The sequence below is a fragment of the Notothenia rossii genome (genome assembly GCF_949606895.1).
Source record: "Notothenia rossii genome assembly, chromosome: 6".
Classification (NCBI taxonomy): Eukaryota; Metazoa; Chordata; class Actinopteri; order Perciformes; family Nototheniidae; genus Notothenia; species Notothenia rossii.
Window position 1 is genome coordinate 78,763,892 of NC_136909.1, and position 18,671 is coordinate 78,782,562.

The 18,671-nt window shown below is 39.9% G+C and overlaps 1 protein-coding gene across 6 annotated transcripts in view; it reads left to right on the forward strand.

The window, feature by feature from the left end:
- Nucleotides 1-18,671, forward strand: part of phactr2 (phosphatase and actin regulator 2) — a 43,827-nt gene that overhangs the window by 19,028 nt on the left and 6,128 nt on the right. For 3 of the 6 annotated variants that reach the window (XM_079688384.1, XM_079688386.1, XM_079688385.1), the window contains 11 exons: nt 4,886-5,071; nt 6,048-6,122; nt 6,840-6,980; nt 8,035-8,211; nt 9,851-10,379; nt 10,590-10,765; nt 11,263-11,419; nt 11,777-11,832; nt 14,172-14,233; nt 14,623-14,760; nt 16,344-16,420. In XM_079688384.1, coding sequence (XP_079544510.1) covers nt 4,886-5,071; nt 6,048-6,122; nt 6,840-6,980; nt 8,035-8,211; nt 9,851-10,379; nt 10,590-10,765; nt 11,263-11,419; nt 11,777-11,832; nt 14,172-14,233; nt 14,623-14,760; nt 16,344-16,420 — 1,774 coding nt within the window. Of the gene's footprint in view, nt 1-4,885; nt 5,072-6,047; nt 6,123-6,839; nt 6,981-8,034; nt 8,212-9,850; nt 10,380-10,589; nt 10,766-11,262; nt 11,420-11,776; nt 11,833-14,171; nt 14,234-14,622; nt 14,761-16,343; nt 16,421-18,287; nt 18,359-18,671 lie in introns of those variants that run through there. The other 3 variants (XR_013809428.1, XM_079688387.1, XM_079688388.1) reach the window with 3 other exon arrangements.

Sequence of the window (18,671 nt, forward strand, 5' to 3'; positions counted from 1 at the left end):
GAGACACAGGAAGGGACGAAGGACTCCGGATGAAAACAACACTGAACATTGTTTATGACGCTGTCGGCATTTAGAGTAAATGGCAGACTGTTTTGTAGCTCACTTAAACCAACATGCATAGGAACCTGAGGCTGCAATTAGGAACTATATGCAGTTGCATGGCTGCATTATGGGTTACATTATGAGGCTGTGTTGTGATTTAAATGCCACTAATAGCAGGAGAGCAGAAGGGATTCTGCCATAGTCGTATTAGAAGATCATCAACATATAAAACGGATATTCTCCTAACGTTAATGACTTATGACGCTGCGATTAAACACTATAACGCTTCAGTTTCCTGTTTGGTTACTTTACGGTCTGTTACTTAAGCCTAATTCAAGCTGCTACAGTAGGTCCTGTGAGTATCATGAGTTTAACAGTACTGTGCTTCTCTGGCCTGTTGGAGAAAGAGTTGGAAGAAATGACCAAAGTGTTTAAACTTCAGCTAAAGCCCGGCGCCCCCCCTCCCTCTGCTCTCGTCCAACACCTCTTTTTGCCTTTTTTTCCTTCCTAGTTTCTGCTTTCTTTCCCACATTTGTTTTGCCCCACCTCTGTTTCCACTTCTCACCTTCTTCTCCTCTTTTTTTGTCTCTTTTTGCCTGTTTTTTTTCTCCCCCTTCCATCCCTCTTCCTCTGTTGGTGACGTCTGGTTCTTCCCTCCCCGGTGACTTGTAGTGAAGGAAGGAAGCCTCTCCCTTTCCCCTCCTCCTCCACACATGTTCCTGCTATAACGTCTAACAAAACAGACAGGATTTGCCTAAATATATATGCACTTCAACCCTAACATTACTTCTGTTCTTCTACATTAATGTAGCTTAAAAGTTAACTTAATGCATCCTGTGTGGGACTTCTTCATTGAGTTGTCTGTCGTGCCTCAAGTTGAGTTCCTGATTATCCCACGCATTTCCACAGCTGTGATTTGTCCAAATCCTGACTCACCCTTCTAGCATGACATCGCGAGTCATCTGTTACAAAATGAAACGCCTCTTTGAAAAAAAGTGTGGAGTCGTGGAGTCGAGTCAGCAGTTTTATTGTCTAATAAAGTCCCTAAGTAACTGAGGTAGACTGAAGCTGCATTTCTTTGATTAAAAGAAGCTGTAGTCAGTATTATATTGCTTCTCTTGAACAGATCTGCCTGGAATGCAGGATTGTAGTAACACTGCAGATGTTTGCAGTTTTCTTTTTTAATACTGGTAATTGACTTGCTGAAGCATATACAAAATGTTGTATTATTCAGCTGATCAATCAACTGAAGCTCTTATTTCCTCTTGTCTTGTTGCCAGCCTCTTCGCTGAGGTTTACAGTATGTTTCATTTTAATTTGACTTACTGTAGTGAAACTGTAATGTTCAAGTTTGTCTTCCTGAGGCTTTGAGATTAAGCTCTAGAGTCTATTGTATTCTTTATAAAGCTATCTGTGTACTGATAGTGGCTAATGCAGTTTTTAAAAGTAAAATGTATTTAAATATTGTGATTCTGATGTCCATTGCTTATTAAATATATTTAAATGTGTCTGAAAAATGAACCTAAAAGCTAAAAACTTGTTACCACACAAAATGGGACCTATTTATTTTATATTTAGTAAATCTTTTCTCTCGGCCAATGTATCCAGTTTCCTGGGAATGTAGGCTTAAGAAAAGATCCACTTCCTGTAACACATGACACGTGTCAGTCACACATCTCCCCTATCCATTTATTCCAGTAGGATACATTTGGGCCTTTTTGTAAACAGCAAAGGCAATCAAACATGTCATCTGTCGTTTTTGCTTAAAATACTTATAATTACTAATAATAAAAGCAATGAGGCCAATGTCTGTTGATAGAGAGGATTTTCTGCCTATAAAAAGACTGTCTGTTTACTTTCACTATCTCCATCTCTCTCCCCTTCCTATTTGATTTAAAGTCTAAAGTCCATGATAATTTTTATTTTGCCCCTATTTGGTTCCCACTAGGAGTGTTACCGTAATGGTGATGATAATCTCTGTTACTGATTTTCCCATCATTAGCGGCGCGAAGCAGCTGCTGAAATGTTCCTATTGTTGCGATTTGATATCAACACAGGAACAGGAAATGACTGTGTGTGTGTGCAAGAGAGCAAATTAAATTGGTGTCAGGGGAGAGCATGTACTGGGCTCTGCACTGCACTTTTCAATGTCTTCACTCTTGGTTTTTGTGCTTTTAATTGCCCTGTTGTTTTGTTTGTTTGTTATTTTATGCAGGATTTCACAGTAAATGCGTTGACAACATGAACATTGTGCAGTTAGCATGGCTTAGGGCTGCTCCTTTTTAGTAGATTAGTCCACTGATGTGTTTTTAGTGTTTGATGATTAGAATTTCTAGTTGATCAATCATATTTTATGATTTTCCACTCTGAAAGTCTTATTTCCAAGAAACTTTTGATAACCTTTTCAGTAAACACCAGATTTAAAGGGGACCTTGTGCATGACTCTTTTGTGAATCCTGAGAAATGTGGATTGAATCCACTAGGCCTGATCTATATGTCGACAAAATCGTATGAGTTGACTAAGAATTGCTTTATCCAACAACTGCTCTAATTGCTCTTGATATAACAGCCCCACTTTACAACGTTCAATAACATACGTCTCCTGCGGACCACCGAATGCTTTAAAACCATATGGGTACATGTGATATATTCAGGGTGCTCTTACCTGAAACAGCACATTGATCGGCCTTCAGCAGTCAGAGGCAGATCATCGCTCTCAGCTCAGGTCCATCAGTGGAGTCTAATGAGCAGCAGATGGCCAGCTAAATCTACTGAGAGCCAATCAAAAGAGTATTGATTGTTTACTATTGATCCGAAGGCTCCATCAGATGTGAGAACAAATACAGATACGTTCCAAATTGTGTATTTTATTTCCTGCACTTCTACTGGAATCATTCATTTACCTTTTTGGCAAAAGGCGGCCCAACTAATAATTCCTTATAAATGTGTTAAACATCTGGATCATCCGGCCAAACTGCTAAGTGAGTTTCAGCTGTTTTTTTGCTGACTATGTTGCTGCATAAGCCTCTTAGATAGAACTCAGAAAAAACATGCACTGTTGACTTTTCAACCAAACTGTATTATGTTTATAGCCACCGTTATTGAGAGGGTCATGAGCTGTTGGTCTGGTACATCTTTACCCATCATCAGCAAACATCTGATTTAGTCACATCACTGTTTCTGTGTATCTGCGCACATGCTTTAACAGCAAGGGTTAAGACTGGCCTGTGAATGAAGCATGAATGAAATCCCTTCCACCATCTCGCTCTCTGAAAAAAATAATAATCTTGGAACATGAATGTGAACACAAACATAACAGACATAAGGAGCCAGTCAATTACATATGGTAGGAACATTTCTTTTGCTAGCATCAAGAAAATAAGCACAGTTATAAATCCCAATTTCAAAAAGGAGAAATGTTTAACACATGAATCGCCATAGTTATATATAATAATGTAAGGTAAGCTATATTGACCCATGCAAGGGTAAAATAGCTGACCTCCAGAATTTTTTCAACAGCTTCTAGCATGCAACATGCCACATCTTAGATCAAACTGTCAGTGGTCAAGTGGCTTTGTCAGTAATGTCTGCAATGCTTTGAAAAGACAATATCTGTGGTTCTGTTTTTAAGTTATTATTTGTGTTGTAATTGTCTGGTACACTCAAACACATCTACTGATAACTGACCATATCAGCCACAGGTTTAGACTTCAGTTCAGCTGCTACAGTAACTTGACAATCTTTTAGGGAACACATTTTTGAGGAAGAAAGATTTTGTGAGAAATTGCTCTCAAAGGTATATGTTTGTATACTTTCAAACTTTTGATCCCAGCAGGAGTTTCTACAGTCAGGAGACACGAGTGTTTCAGCAGCAGCTGTTATGTAGCTGAAAAAACAAAAAGCCTCCCTCTGCCTAAATCTGAAGAATCACACACCACCTCTCTTTCCTCTGCACACATGCACTCACACACACACACACACACACACACACACACACACACACACACACACACACACACACACACACACACGCTCTCAGCAGTCTTCCAGAGGGTTCACAGGACTTCTAATCTTTCAACAGGAAGAGGAGGAGTTGTGGAAGGACAGGGATCTAGCCAAGACACACACACAGACACACACACAAACAAACACACACACACACACACGGCAAATGTACTGTATAAAGACAGAGTTAGAAACAATATTCCCCCTAACCCGTGAAAGAAGTCATTGATGCAGTAATGGGAAACTACATTGTCAAAAAATAAGAAAACTAATATATTGAATACATTTCTGCAAGCATTGAGTTTTGTTAAACCAAAGAGGGCTCTTCTCGGACTGAGCAGTTGTTACATTTTAGTGGCATAAATATTTGTTCAGCATTTCACAACAAGAATAATGTTCGGTAAAACAAAAACTTGTTTTGCATCCTATCTTGTTAAACATCTTAAATCCTTTAAGGCAAGTCATTTAGTACACAAAAGACGCATTGGTACCTTAATAGCAAAGATCAAAATACCCTGATAGAAGTGTGTCATGAGTTACCCTGCGGTTTCCGGAGTGTGTAGTCAGTGTTATGCAGTATGAACGAGTGAAAAGAAGGCTTTGTTTGCTGGAAATTAATCTGGAAATAGTGTTCCCAAACATATTTAAATCAAGCCTTAGCTGTTAATAGCACAAACTATGTTTTGTTTATTTATACGATAGCATGCGTATTTAAATCCATGCATCACAAGACATGAATGGCATATAGAGAACTGGACTGCATGGTTGTGTTTGTATCACGATCAAAATCAGATGATGGATGTTATATGTTTTTCATTCCTACATGTGTGTCTTGCAGTTGATGGGTTGGAGAAATCCTCATCCCTGGCCAGCTGTGACGTGGTGGTTGACAGCGCCACAAATACCCAGAATGCCCCTACATCCCGGCAGCAGCGAGGCAAGCTGTCGTCAATAGGACAACTTTTCAAACCCTGGAAGTGGAGAAAGAAGAAGTCAAGTGACAAGTTCCAGGATCTTTCCAAAGGTAGGGTGTCTGTGTGTTTGTTTGAGAGTTTCCATTAAACATTTTGGTGCTCATTTTTGGATTTATGCTCAACATTAAGTGTGAACAGGAACAGTTGCTCCCAGAAGGCCTTTAAAAGGAAAATGTGCTTAGTAGCTCTCACTTAATTATTCCTGAAGTGTTGGCTGGGAAAGAAAGAGGGACAAGAGTAAATACAAAAAGCAAACACACACATTTCTCATGGCTGCCAGGTTATGTCTTCTTCATTATTTACACTTAAAGAAGACATTCGGTTCTTTGTTAGGTCCATATTAGTATGTTGTCCCTCTGCTGTGACATGTCTCTATGCTTTAATGTTTAAACGGGTGTTGGACTCCCTATGAGGAACTTTGGGATGTTAGCCTTTGCAGACCGTTTACATGCACACAAACCTTTATAACTACCTTTATATTGTAACAACCAGGGCTGCAAGAAGTCACTTTTGTAGAATTGCTTTTATGTGATTTGTATTTGTCTTATTTTAATTGTATTCTTATTCTCTGTTTTATTATTTTCTGTGTTATTCTTTGTATTCTCATGTTTAAATGCTGTTGTTTAATTGCTGTCTGTGTATTTGTATGGTAACGCACTTTGTAACTACAGTATGATTTGAAAGGTGCTCTATAGATAACGTTTTTTATTATTATTATTATGACACAATAATATTATCTTAATGCCTGCACTTCTCAGCTCTCTGTGTCTCTGTGAACAGATCTTGTTGTCAACAAGGCCGATTAATTCCTCATGGTCCCATTCTCAAGAGGTTTTAGATAAAAACAGTTTAAGGGTGGCAGGTTTGGTTCCTCCTGTGACTCAATGTGTGGTGCTGTCACGTGCATTGAGGATGTGGCGTGGCAATCACAAGAGGAAAGTCGCAATGCTTTTGTAAAACTCTGTGTAGTATGTATTGCTTCAGCTGAAAGACTAAACAAAGGCTTTGATCTTGTCTTTTATTCAGTTCTAGAGAGAAAAATCTCCACCAGACAAACGAGGGAGGAGCTCATCAAGAAAGGAGTTCTGATTATTGACCAAGGTTCGCCTGATCATTCATTCACATGTTGTTCATTTCATTATTGCAGCGTATCCAAGGTGCAATGTTCAGCTGTATTATCATTATACAATACAGAACACTGTCCTTCACACTTTAAAGTTCAGCTGTCACATATGAATACAGTTTCCTGTGGCCACTTAAACTGTGTGTGGACTTGCTTTCTACAGGGTTCTTACGGTCATTAAAAACCTGGAAAAGTCATGGAAATTCAAAATGCTAATTCCAGGCCCTGGAAAGGTTATGGAAAACAATATATTTCCCAAAGTTTTAGAAAAGTCATGGAAATGTAACTAAAGTTGCATCAAATATAATTTATATTTTTATCTAATCGTTGAAATAGTAATACTATAATGATAATAAATACTGTATCGTATAGTAATGAACGTAAAATGGCATTTAACTGACGAGGTGTTTTGCTGGTGAGAGATTTTAGTTGCTTTAGCCTGTAGAAGCTAGTAAGCCTACTATTTTTGATTTGTTTTAGATAGGACCAACATGTTTCATATGCAGACCTTATTTTCCTGTTCCATGTTAAAATAAACCATTTTCAGTGTTACCGCTAAGAAAGAGTCATGTTTTTGGTCATGGAAAATGAGGTAAAGGTCATGGAGAAGTCATTGAAAATCATTGGTGAAAAAGTGTATGAACCCTGTTTCTAGCATCTCAGTTTCACTGTTAACAATGTTTTACCTTTTCTAGAGGAACCAATCAGCAGTGAAAATCAGAATGGCCATGCCACATCAAGTGTGACATCAGAAGAGGTCAAAGTTGACATTGAGTCTCCAGAAACGGCGCTGGAGGAGCAGGCCACCGGGCCCGCCAGCACTGAAAACAAAACAGGTAACTAACGGAGGCCAAACGCCAGCTGTTGGTATGTGTCCTGTAATATGAGACTACTTGGAGACTTTACTATAGGAACTCAACTCTGTACTAGTTATCCATTGAATTGAGGTCTCATTCTCCAATTCTATCTATAATACCTGAACAATTATCCAAGGAATAACACTTAGAACTAAGCATACATTATACAATATGAAAGCCCCCAATAAGTTCTCGATAATTTCAAGTTTGTTATACCTGGACACAGAAAAGAAAGAATGGTCGGGGGCAAAATACAAATGAGAAAAGAGCAAGAAAGCTTCTATCTATGAAGAACTTTGACACCTGAAGCATAAAAGGCTCCAAGTTCAACTTCAAGGATATGGAGATATTCTGTATTGGTATAAATGTGTCCAGTACAACAAATATAATATTTATAAGTTAGAACTAATTGTTGCAGTTTTTTTTTAGATGTTTGTTGCTTTGAAGTCTTTCCCCCCTCTTTCGGGGAATGCATTTGTACCGGCTGGCAGCATGTTTCTGACTGATATGAAATCCTCTGTGGGATCTCTGACAGTCTAATGTGTTCAGATAGATATTCCCATTATGCAGCAGGCATTGTCAGTCTAAACCCAGCAGCAGCCCTCTGCTAATGCCTCCCTCTCCCTCAGGAGACAGCCACTGTGCTTCTGTCTGATGCTTAAGTGTTACGCTGTGCTCATTTCAACCCTGTTAGCATTGAGCTCAGAGCCATTTGTTTGTCCATTTGTCGATAAGCAGAAAGGCAAAGGGAACACACACTGCTAATATAGTAACAGAACACACATGCCTTCACGGTGAAGGGTAGGGAAGGTCAATCTGTACATTTTATCTAACATATTCCAAACTTGATACATCCTTCTAGCAAAACTACAAGACTAACATCGTCAGCTCTGTCCTAATCACCTCTTATCTTCCATTCTCTTTCTTTGCTTGACTAAATAACAATTTCTGAATCCGATCTGCATCTTCTTTTCTTGCTTTTAATCCCTTTTTTAACCTCTCAAAACCTTCCTGTTTCCACTGATTTGCTCAGAGAGGTCCGCCCCTAAACCCCTCACCCGGGGAAAGCAGGTGAGACCTCGAGATGTGCAAAAACAAAGACAGCAAAGCGCCACTCTGCCGGCTCCTTCCAAACCTGCGGGTAGCACTGCCGCCACCACCAAGCACAGGGAGGGTGCTCCGGGGATTAAAAAGACTACTAAAACCACAGGCAAGACAGGCACGTCCACTCAGGCTAAAGCTAACCCGCGGAGCACTAACACCACTAGTCGTGTGATTGGTAAGTTCGGCTAACTGGGACTGGAGCTAGTTTGCCTGTCAGTGTTCTTGCCTGCTTGCCTCCCTGCATGGAAACTGTGCCTGTTACACTATTAAATAGAATAAAGAGAGCCGTCTGAAACTAGTGAGTCAAGCTTATTGATAGAATTCCCCGTCCCTCCCTCTTGAAACTGTCCTTTTATAACCAGAAGGTATTTCAGGTCAAGTGAGTAAATGTGAGCAAGGGTTTATGATATCTGTTTCTGAGAAAGCAGAAGTGAAAATGTGTTTGTTTTTTTCTCAGCTCTGTACAACCTCACTGTGAGTGTGTGTGTTTGTGTGAGCCAGAGCACATGAGTGTGACTGAGGTCGGTGTAGCATAACATGCCCTCTGTCAAGCTCCTGTGGTTTTGATTTATGACATGATGCTAGGGCATGATCATCACCCTTCATCCATTTATCCCTTCCATCATGGTGTGTGTGTGTGTGTGTGTGTGTGTGTGTGTGTGTGTGTGTGTGTGTGTGTGTGTGTGTGTGTGTGTGTGTGTGTGTGTGTGTGTGTGTGTGTGTGTGTGTGTGTGTGTGTGTGTGTGTGTGTGTGTGTGTGTGTGTGTGTGTGTGTGTGTGTGTGTGTGTGTGTGTGTGTGTGTGTGTGTGTGTGTGTGTGTGTGTGTGTGTGTGTGTGTGTGTGTGTGTGTGTGTGTGTGTGTGTGTGTGTGTGTGTGTGTGTGTGCTTCTGTGTGTGTGTGTGCTACTTGCAGCATGCTTGAACTAAGCAGCCTAGAGTCAGAATATTACATGTGCTTTTCATGCAGTCTTTTCTGAAAAACGCATTTGTGCATTTTATTTTTAGTGACTGGAGACGTGTGAAAAAATGTGTTTCACTAGTGTTCTTAGTAATTAAACACCCCTCCTCCTCGGCTTTCACCAACACAGAGCTACAGTCAGTATTCACTGGATTTGTCAAGGACATACAAATGGCAATGTGAATGTTTTTATAGCCTAAACATCAAAGGTTGCATTTATTAAGTAATCAATAATGATGGATTATGTCCCCATTATGTCACAGCCCTACTTAATGCAATTAAAGTTACTCTTTCATACATATCTGTTCAGTAAATCACCGGTTCTAAGTTTTCCTTTTAGTAAAATGTAGAAACCAAATGATTATATTTCTGCCCATGATTTGTTTGCTTCAGCGCAAGTTTTACAACTTTTTCCCTCGTTCCCCCACCGGAGCCAAGCCTGCAGGCGGCTGTCAGTGAAACACAGACTCCTCCAGCCAACTGAGACAAAAGAAACATTTCCCCAAAGCCCCTTTTCCTCCTTTTTTAATAATAACATTTATATGAACAGTACATTTAAGACAACCGAAACAGTTTTAATGGAAAGAAGAGGACTCAATGTCACATTGTTGGACTTTAAAGTAAATATGTAAGACACAGAATATGTATACACACCAGCAGATATTGAGTTATGTTTACAAAACCTGCACGTTTTCCTGTTGGAGGAAGCTGGAACACCTACCGACAAAAAAGTCTAATATTACCCTTCTCTCTTTCTCTTTCTCTTTCTCTCCGGCTTGTTCTCAGACAAATCCACCCAGCCAAAGAAGACAGGATCCACGACAAAAACCGCCCCCGCCACCACCCCTCGTTCTCGTGCGTCCAAAGACGGTGGATCAGAAACTGGGGGGACCAATGCAAGGAACATCCGGAAATCAAACAGCTCTTCCTCCGTACCTCAAAAGCCCCCCGCAGAGACTCCTAGCACCCCCGGGCAGTTAAAAAGCTCGTCCTTTTCCTCAGAAACCAAGCATGCCTCCTCTAAAGCCTCAGGCAGTAACACAGAGGGATCTCAGGCTGCCTCTCAACCGGCTGGAGAGCCTAAATCTGTTCCCAAATGCTCCACTGCTGGTGAGGAGACACAAAAGGGTGTGGCCTCTGAGTCCACTGCCCAGTCTCCCCATATCAACGGTGCCACAGAGGACACTTCGTTCACTGAAGGAGAGATGGGCAACAACTTACAAGGGGAGAAACGGGGGAGAACAGGAGGGGAGGGAGGAGAGGAAGAAAAGAAGACGACAGGAGAAACCGAGTCTGCAGTGGATAACAGCCCCAGGTAAAAATGTAGCGAGGCCATGAGAGTTGGTGAAACATTCCTGACATTCGTGTTCTCCGAATGTCAGTTCTGATAATTCCATAGAGCATTGCTGGTCTTAACAGTCAATACTGGCAGTATATCAATAGTTTGTTGTGTGCAAATAACTACAAGTATTAACATTTACAGCTTAACATTTCTCAGTATTTGTTTCTTTGTCGTTGCCCGCAGGTCTGCAGAGGGCCAGTCAGAAAGGACACAGGGCCTCACTGTGAACACAGAGAAAGCCGAAGTGACGGTGATCCCCGATCGGCCGAGATACAGCACAACTAGCGACTCTGACTCTGATGGACCAATCCTGTACCGCGATGAGGAGGAAGATGAGGAGGAAGACGAGTACACAACCAGTACGGCATGAGTTTTGTTAAGCATCACACAACAGGAACACAGGAAAACGCCTGTAATACAAACATTTTAGAGAAGCTCCTCGTGACACATCGACTGTCACGTGTAGGGTGCATGTGTTTGGTATTTCACAAGGATATGCTATTAGTTTCGTAAAAGCAGCGTACAAACTAGAGAGACCCAAGCAGCTCTTGGTTTGAATTACAATTGAAGTGATGGTTTTAAGAGTACACTGACCAGTTTATTAGGCTCCTCTTATATTCCAACAATTCAAAGTTGTTCACCTGAAGTTTGTGATATGAATCAACGTTTTAAATATCATTAAGGGTTCAGTTGAGCTTTCAACCAGGAAAAACAGAACACATTCACTTTGAAGGTGTCGTGATAGTTGATGAGAAATGATCAGATTTGTAGCTATAGGCTAATCTGAGCTAGCAGTTGATGTGAACATGATGCAGGTTTTTTAAGGCCTTTGACTAGCTCTATGTCTCTGTTCCAGGCCCCCTGGCCATTAAGATCCGCCGACGAGACACCCTGAACATCAAGCTCGGGAACAGACCCAGCCAGAGAGAGCTGGAGGAGAAAAACATTCTGCCGCGGAGCTCTGAGATGGAGAGAAGTGAGTTCCGCCAGATGATTGGCTCCAAACTAGTCAGGTACACACTCACACACTCACCATGCTGTGAAACTGTAGCTAGGTGTGAATTTTCATATTGGATTTGGCAGGGCTTTACGGTAATAAGAGAGACTGTTTTATGGTGTAGTTGTGGGCGGTTTATTAGTTTAAAAAAAAAAAAAAGTTCTTTCTGTAAGTTTACTACCAGACGAGGCAGAAAGGCTGGTGGCAAACAGCACTTGGATTAGCAACAAGAAGAGGGTGTGAAATAATAATGTTTTTTCCCAAATGTAACTGTTATAATTGATGTGTATTATTCTGAAGTCAGTGTTATGTTTGAATGATTTCTTATCAGCTGCGTGTAAGGAAGTACGTGAACACAGTTTTCTCTTTTCAGGCGCCTGAGCCAAAGACCCAGCACAGACGAGCTGGAGCAGAGAAACATCCTCAAGCGTGAGTTTCTGAAATACACTATAACACTGAGGGGTGATGTAATGCAGCTTTTCTAGGGTGTCATCATGTTTAGAAACTTTTTTTTTTTTAGCTATTGCAATATTATGAACGTAATACATAAAAAAGTACTCTCACAACATACTGTATAATCATCTATCCATGGAATTAGCTCAAAATAGAAAAATAAAAATCTGGCAAAATAACTGTTGGGGGATTACAATTAATAAAATGATATATTATAAACAGCTAGATTTGATAATAGTGAATAATAAAATGTCCATCCAATCCTGACTTTATTTTCTGCAAAGCTGTTTTTATGTCCATTTTTCGCACAAATAAAAGGCAGGAATAGCTGATGATTGCAACACCAATATTGTGTGTCCTTATGACATAAAGTTTCATATCTGATAAAGAAAAGATGTTTTAAGTTATAACAGGTTCTGTGGTGTTCCAGCTGTGGCTGCAACAAATTGCCAGATACAGAGTCGCGTGCTTCATTAAGCAAAGAGATGACACAGATATGCCCGTCTAAATTATGAGTTACAGTCTATTAGAAGCTGTGTCACACTGAGGTCTGTATTATTTCACAGGCTGGATCAAAAGTGAGTTTACGGACTAGTATACTGCGTTAATAAAATTCAAGTTAGTTCAGGTCACTTAGTAAGGCTGCATTTTGCACAATACACACTTACCCTGATAAAATGACTGTCAAATAGTCAATAAATATGTGTTATACTACCAAGCAGGATTTAAATCATTCTAGAGGGTTAGCAGGATTGCTTTTTTTGCCAACTTTGCATTTCTGAGACCAAAAAGAAGGCTTTCAGCTAAGTATATTGGATAACAACTTGTTTTGCTCTTGGCCTATCCAAACCAGCTCAAACTGCTTTTTCTCCTACTAAAGACTGAATATAATATGCTTATTGCTAAGTGGAAAACACACCAAAAATAGCAACCAACAACAATCACCAGTTTGTGTTGGATACAACACATTCAAAGTAAAACTCTGAAACCGTTGATTATATCTAAGGTATGTCCAAACAACTATGGCATAACCCAACAGGTATAACATGACTTTCAAATATATCTGATCATTGTTTTGATCAAGTTTATCCCTTTGAAATGACATGTTATGAACACTATCAGTTATGTGAGGCTGTAACTGAACACATTAAATAAACAACAGCTGCTAAACGGCCAAGATGTGATACTGATCTACTGACACATCTTCATAACAATATTTTGCAACCAGTTGGTTTGCAACTTCAGTGCATGGCATCCATCTGAAGGTGTTGATACTTACTTGATACTACGTGTCTACAGTGCAACACAGCCCCAGTCTGGTCAACACCAGCAGAATGAGGCCAGCATCTAATGAATGAACATCACTTGAGTTCAGTAAACACATTTCTATGTTAAAGCAAACTAGTTTTAGATGATGTAAACATGTAATGGTGTGTATTGTAATAAAAGTAGCCATCAGAGGATTGGTTGCTCATACAGGAATGGACAAGGGCAGAAATACTCTAATAGGCTGTGACGTATAAATTATAAATTGTGTCAATTTTGGAGCCAAAGTTTGCCCAAAAAATTATCCCCAGCCTCTGTTGATGGTACAATGCAGTATGGATCCATGCTTCCATGCTGTTTACACCCAATTCTGACCCTACCTTGTGAGTGTAGCAGCAGAAATCAATATTTATGCCCCATTCCCTCATTCTTTAATTGGCCAATTGTAGCTTCAGTTTCCTTGTTGTAAGCTGACAGCAGTAACTATCGGTGTGGTCCTCTGCTGCTGTAGCCCATGTGCTTAATGTTTGACATCTTTGTGTTCTCTTCTGCTTTCCTTTGTGATAACACGGTTATTTGAGTCACTGTTGCCTTTGTATCAGCTCAAATCTCTACAATCTGCTCCTTTGACCTCGTTTTAGACATGCTCAAATCTAGATATTTTCTCTTTGTGTCTGTTAACTTTAGATGTGGTTGTGCGTGAGAACCCATGTAGGTCAAAAGCTTCTGAAATACTCAAAACCAGTTTGTCTGGCACAAACAACCATGCCAATTAGTTTAAATCCTTGCTGCTCCTCCCTTGATGCTTAGTTTGAGCAGATATTCTCAACCACGCCTTAATGCATTGAGTGATTGAGTGTGAGTGTAAAAAATCTGAATATATATATCTCCTTTAGCTGTTGTTTATGTTCAGGCATCACACCACTCTACAGCCATGGATGGCCACGCTTGTATGGCGAATCACATCTTGCTGTTATAAATAGTAGCAGAGGCTCTTGCAGACACAGTACTGTAGGTGTGAAATGACTCTGTTGCTTCTCTGCGTGCAGAAAAAAATGAATCTGAGGAGCAAGAAGCCAGACAAGAGATTAAAAGGAGACTCTCCAGAAAGGTACTGTAAACACACACAAGTACACACACACACACACACACACACACACACACACACACACACACACACACACACACACACACACACACATTACAAAGATCAAATAGGACGGAGACAGTCTATATTTAGCTGCTAATGTGTTTTGCTCCACCTTTTGGCTGATGTGCAGAAAAGATGCTTATGTGAACATAACAGCCCTCTAGTGGTCACAAATGGAGCTAACACTTTTGAAACTGTGGAATATTCTTCCTTTGCAGCTCTTGGTTAAATTAACATATGCTCACATGAAAAAATGTTTACATAATAAATACAGGGCATGACCAGCTTGTTTGACTTTAACTGAGAAGACTGTTCTTGATGTTAATGTGCTTCTTCCTCTGTATGTGTAGCTGAGTGTGAGGCCTACAGTCGCAGAGCTCGTGGCCCGCAGGATCCTGCGTTTCAACGAGTATGTGGAGGTAACGGACGCCAAGGATTATGACCGGCGGGCGGACAAACCCTGGACCCGGCTTACTCCCTCCGACAAGGTGCTTAACTGAATATGCTGCATTGCAAAACCTTGATTTATTGGTTAATAGATGATTACTGTTTCACTTTTTTATGTAAGTATTAGTCCATGTCCATCATTTTTTTAATTGTTAGATTAAGATTTAGATCGGCCTCTAAATGCAACTTTAAGTGGTTAAAGGATGTCACTGCATTGACAAAAGACACTTGAACATTTGCCTTTATGCATTTGTTAAGTATATAATTTCCAAACTGTGGGCATTACTGTTGTAATAAACAACAAATAGGACTCAGAAGAATGTATTCTTATGGAACGGGATTGGTGTATTAAGATACATGATAAAACTACTAAGATATAAAGTACACACCATATATGTTTGATCACATGCAAGATGAAACATGTGTCAGAAAGAATTGTAGTGCATGCACCATAACTCCTGTTCAAAGGTCCTCATGTCTTGCAAAACCTCATAGAAGGATAAAGGCCCTCAGGGTGGGTTGGAGGGCAGTCTTTATGTCAAGCATGCCCTCTGCTGTTGATGTTAAGAATTACAAATCATACATAAATCACAACCAATACACCTCCTGATCACTAAACCCTGACAGACGAAAGAGAATGACTGCAACAAGCTCATACATAGTTAGGATTTCATATATAGTTTAATAACACTTAAAGTTGGGGTATGTAATTTATTTCAGAAACACTTTGTGTTATATTCCATTGAATGCTCTTGACATCCCAATAGCAATGAATATCTGAAGTGCTTTGACAAAAAATCCATAAAAAAATGTCATCTGTGGAAGCCGTAGTACTTTCAAAAGCACGACCAATCATCTGAGCCGGCCCGGCTAAAATAACTGGATGGCCTACCTGCCTGTCAGCCTTCAATCTGTGCACAAACTTATCTTGTGCCTTCATTGGTCATGTGCGCATTTGTGTGTGTTGGAGGAGGGGCTCTGTGAGGAAGTGGCAGATTTTTTCCGGTTGTGTATTTTCAAATTCTAGCACACTCTAGCTGGTTTCTCCAAAATGACCTACCCCACCTTTAAGAGTTTGTTAGTTACTTTCTATATTAAATTATTGATGGTGTTTTATAAAAACAGACAAGATCAAATCAATATATCTAAAAGAAGGAAACACAATGCATCTTTGTTCTGCTGTGTACATTCTCATGTATATTGTTCATGCCAGTACTTATTTACATGTTTACATAGTACTATAAATTGTAGGTAGCTCCCTGGAGTAAAGACTGTATCTGGGCACATTTATGGAAAGTATGCAAAAGAGTTTGAAAGTCCAAATGAGAGGCCACAGACTGGATGGGATTAGAGTAGAAAACACAGCTGTGTATTGGATGTGTTGTGAGTGTGTGGGTTAGGGGAACAGGTGGCCTTGTCCTGCTAGGTGCATTTTATCATTGTGTGTGTGTGTGTGTGTGTGTGTGTGTGTGTGTGTGTGTGTGTGTGTGTGTGTGTGTGTGTGTGTGTGTGTGTGTGTGTGTGTGTGTGTGTGTGTGTGTGTGTGTGTGTGTGTGTGTGTGTGTGTGTGTGTGTGTGTGTGTGTGTGTGTGTGTGTGTGTGTGTGTGTGTGTTCTTCCCTCAGGCTGCTATCCGTAAGGAGCTGAACGAGTTTAAGAGCCGTGAGATGACGGTTCATGAAGACAGCAAACAGTTCACCAGGTACGCCAGCGGTCAATGACCTTCACCATTTAGTCAGGTGTGCCACTAACTCCCGTTCTCAAGCGGCAAACTCTGGGGCAGAGCCGTGAAGCCCATAAGGAGGTGCCACAAACCGCAGTTCATCTATTGGCCGATAGGGGATGGATGCAGAAAGGCGCTATTTCCATAGACCCCCATGTTAAAATGCCCAACTTTACAGCAGAAATAATCATGTTTCTAGCCTGGATCCAAAAAAACATATTCTGGATATACTTAGATTTCCACCTTCCTGACAATGGTTCAGGGAGTTTCTTTTTCACCTCGAGGGACACGTCTCTGCTGTGACTGCTGCTCCTAGCTAAAGTGTGTTACCTGCAAACTATGTAAAATCAAACTTGCATGGCGCGGGAGCACCACAGTGATGCGGGAACATCTGAAACGTAAATATGTTGGAGCCATGATCAGAACAACTGTAACTTACGGTGCTCAACAACACCGTAAGTTACGAGAAACTAGACTGATAGCATGTTTTGCGTTTCACATCAAGCTTCTCGTTTATCTAATATGGTTGTTTGCTCAATATTGCATGACAAGTAAGGGATAATGTGCAGCGAAGTGGTCAATGAAAACAAATAAAAACATCAAGATCAAGATCCCTGCGCTTTGCGTCGGTCTCTCTGATCATACTGTCGGTGGGTTTTTTTTTTCCAATAATGACCGGCTCGCTGCACATTATCCGGCTTAGACACGGCCAAATACTAAACAAACTAACGACTAACTTGACTTATTTAAACTTATTTAAACTATGCCAATTTATTGATTCAGCTATTTCAAAGTCATTGCAAATTTGCTGAAAGTAGCCTAGGTCGGGTTGAGACACTGTGTGCTGTATTTAAGGAGTAAATAATAATAATACTTTATAATGTATTATTATTTATAACGGCTCAGGTCTATTCAAGCAACCTTTTTTTTTGGGTTAGTTATCATTGTTGATAATTTGAAAGAACATTGTTTTTGTTCGAGCAACCTAAAGAGACACATTTTTTGTTCAAAACAAGCTGTAGCTTTTGCATTTGTTTATAGCCTACATTTGGGTTGTTTTTGTGTGTTGATGTTATGAAAATGGAAAACCTTTTTTTGGCGTGTTTTTTATCCGATTAATCGTAGAACTAATCGACAGATTAATTGATTATCAAAACAGTTTTTAGTTGCAGCCCTAGACGTGTTGTGTTGGTGCCTGGTGGAGTGTTCATGTAAATATCGGACTTAACTTACCGTCCATGAATGCGGTTTCTTCGGTAAGTGAAATTCAAGCACTTTATTTCTTACTGTTTGTATTGAGCTAACGTGAATGTTTAGACTTGGGTTAGCATTTGAGCGAGAAGAAGCTACATAAGTGCTAACGATGCTATCCGTAGCATCCAAGTTAAAACATAATAGAGAAGTGTTAATCATTAAGAGGGATTGTACTGTAGAACAAAAGGCTTCTGTGTGAGGTAAAATAAGGTCATCCTCGTACATTAGATAGTTAGTTTGCTAGTGAGTTAACGTTACCATCATATTAACGAACAAACCCAAATGTTGTTTTAATAAATTGTACTAATGCTTACTATTTATTTTATTGTAACATTCGAGAAACTGACTTATTGTGGCTGTAGATCGTGAACATGTAACATGCCTGCATGTAAGGACGATGAATAGCGTAGTCAGGTCTTCAGGGACAAGGAAATGATTGCTTATACATTGCATTACATTTGTTCTTCCAAGTCAGTCAAATAAAAAGGACCCTGACTAAACTCAATCCAACCGAAGAGAATAAGTTGTATTGTTTGCATGTACATAAGCTTGTAACCAACACGTTACTTTTCACATATCTGTTTGTTTTAAGTCTCCTCTAGGGGATCCAGACAGGCTGGACCAGAGAGTGAGACAGAAGTGGACTTCAGCACATACTCCAAGGTACAAATACCCTTTTTTCTTATACTGTACAAAGAATCAAGAAACATTTAAAAAAGATGAAGTATTGACTATAATACACTGATATACATTCCATTCAACTTTACCTCATGCTAGATCACCTACACATCAATGAAGTTGAAGGTTCTTTGCATGCAAAAGGTTACATTTTAGATGCTAACAAGCAACATTACTTTTGTCAACTTTCTTATTTCAATGTATTGAAAGCAAAAATGATTTAACACATGCTAAGAATTGCTACTATTTATCTCTTTATATTGTGTATATGTGGTAAAAGTGATTATTTCAGTGAGAC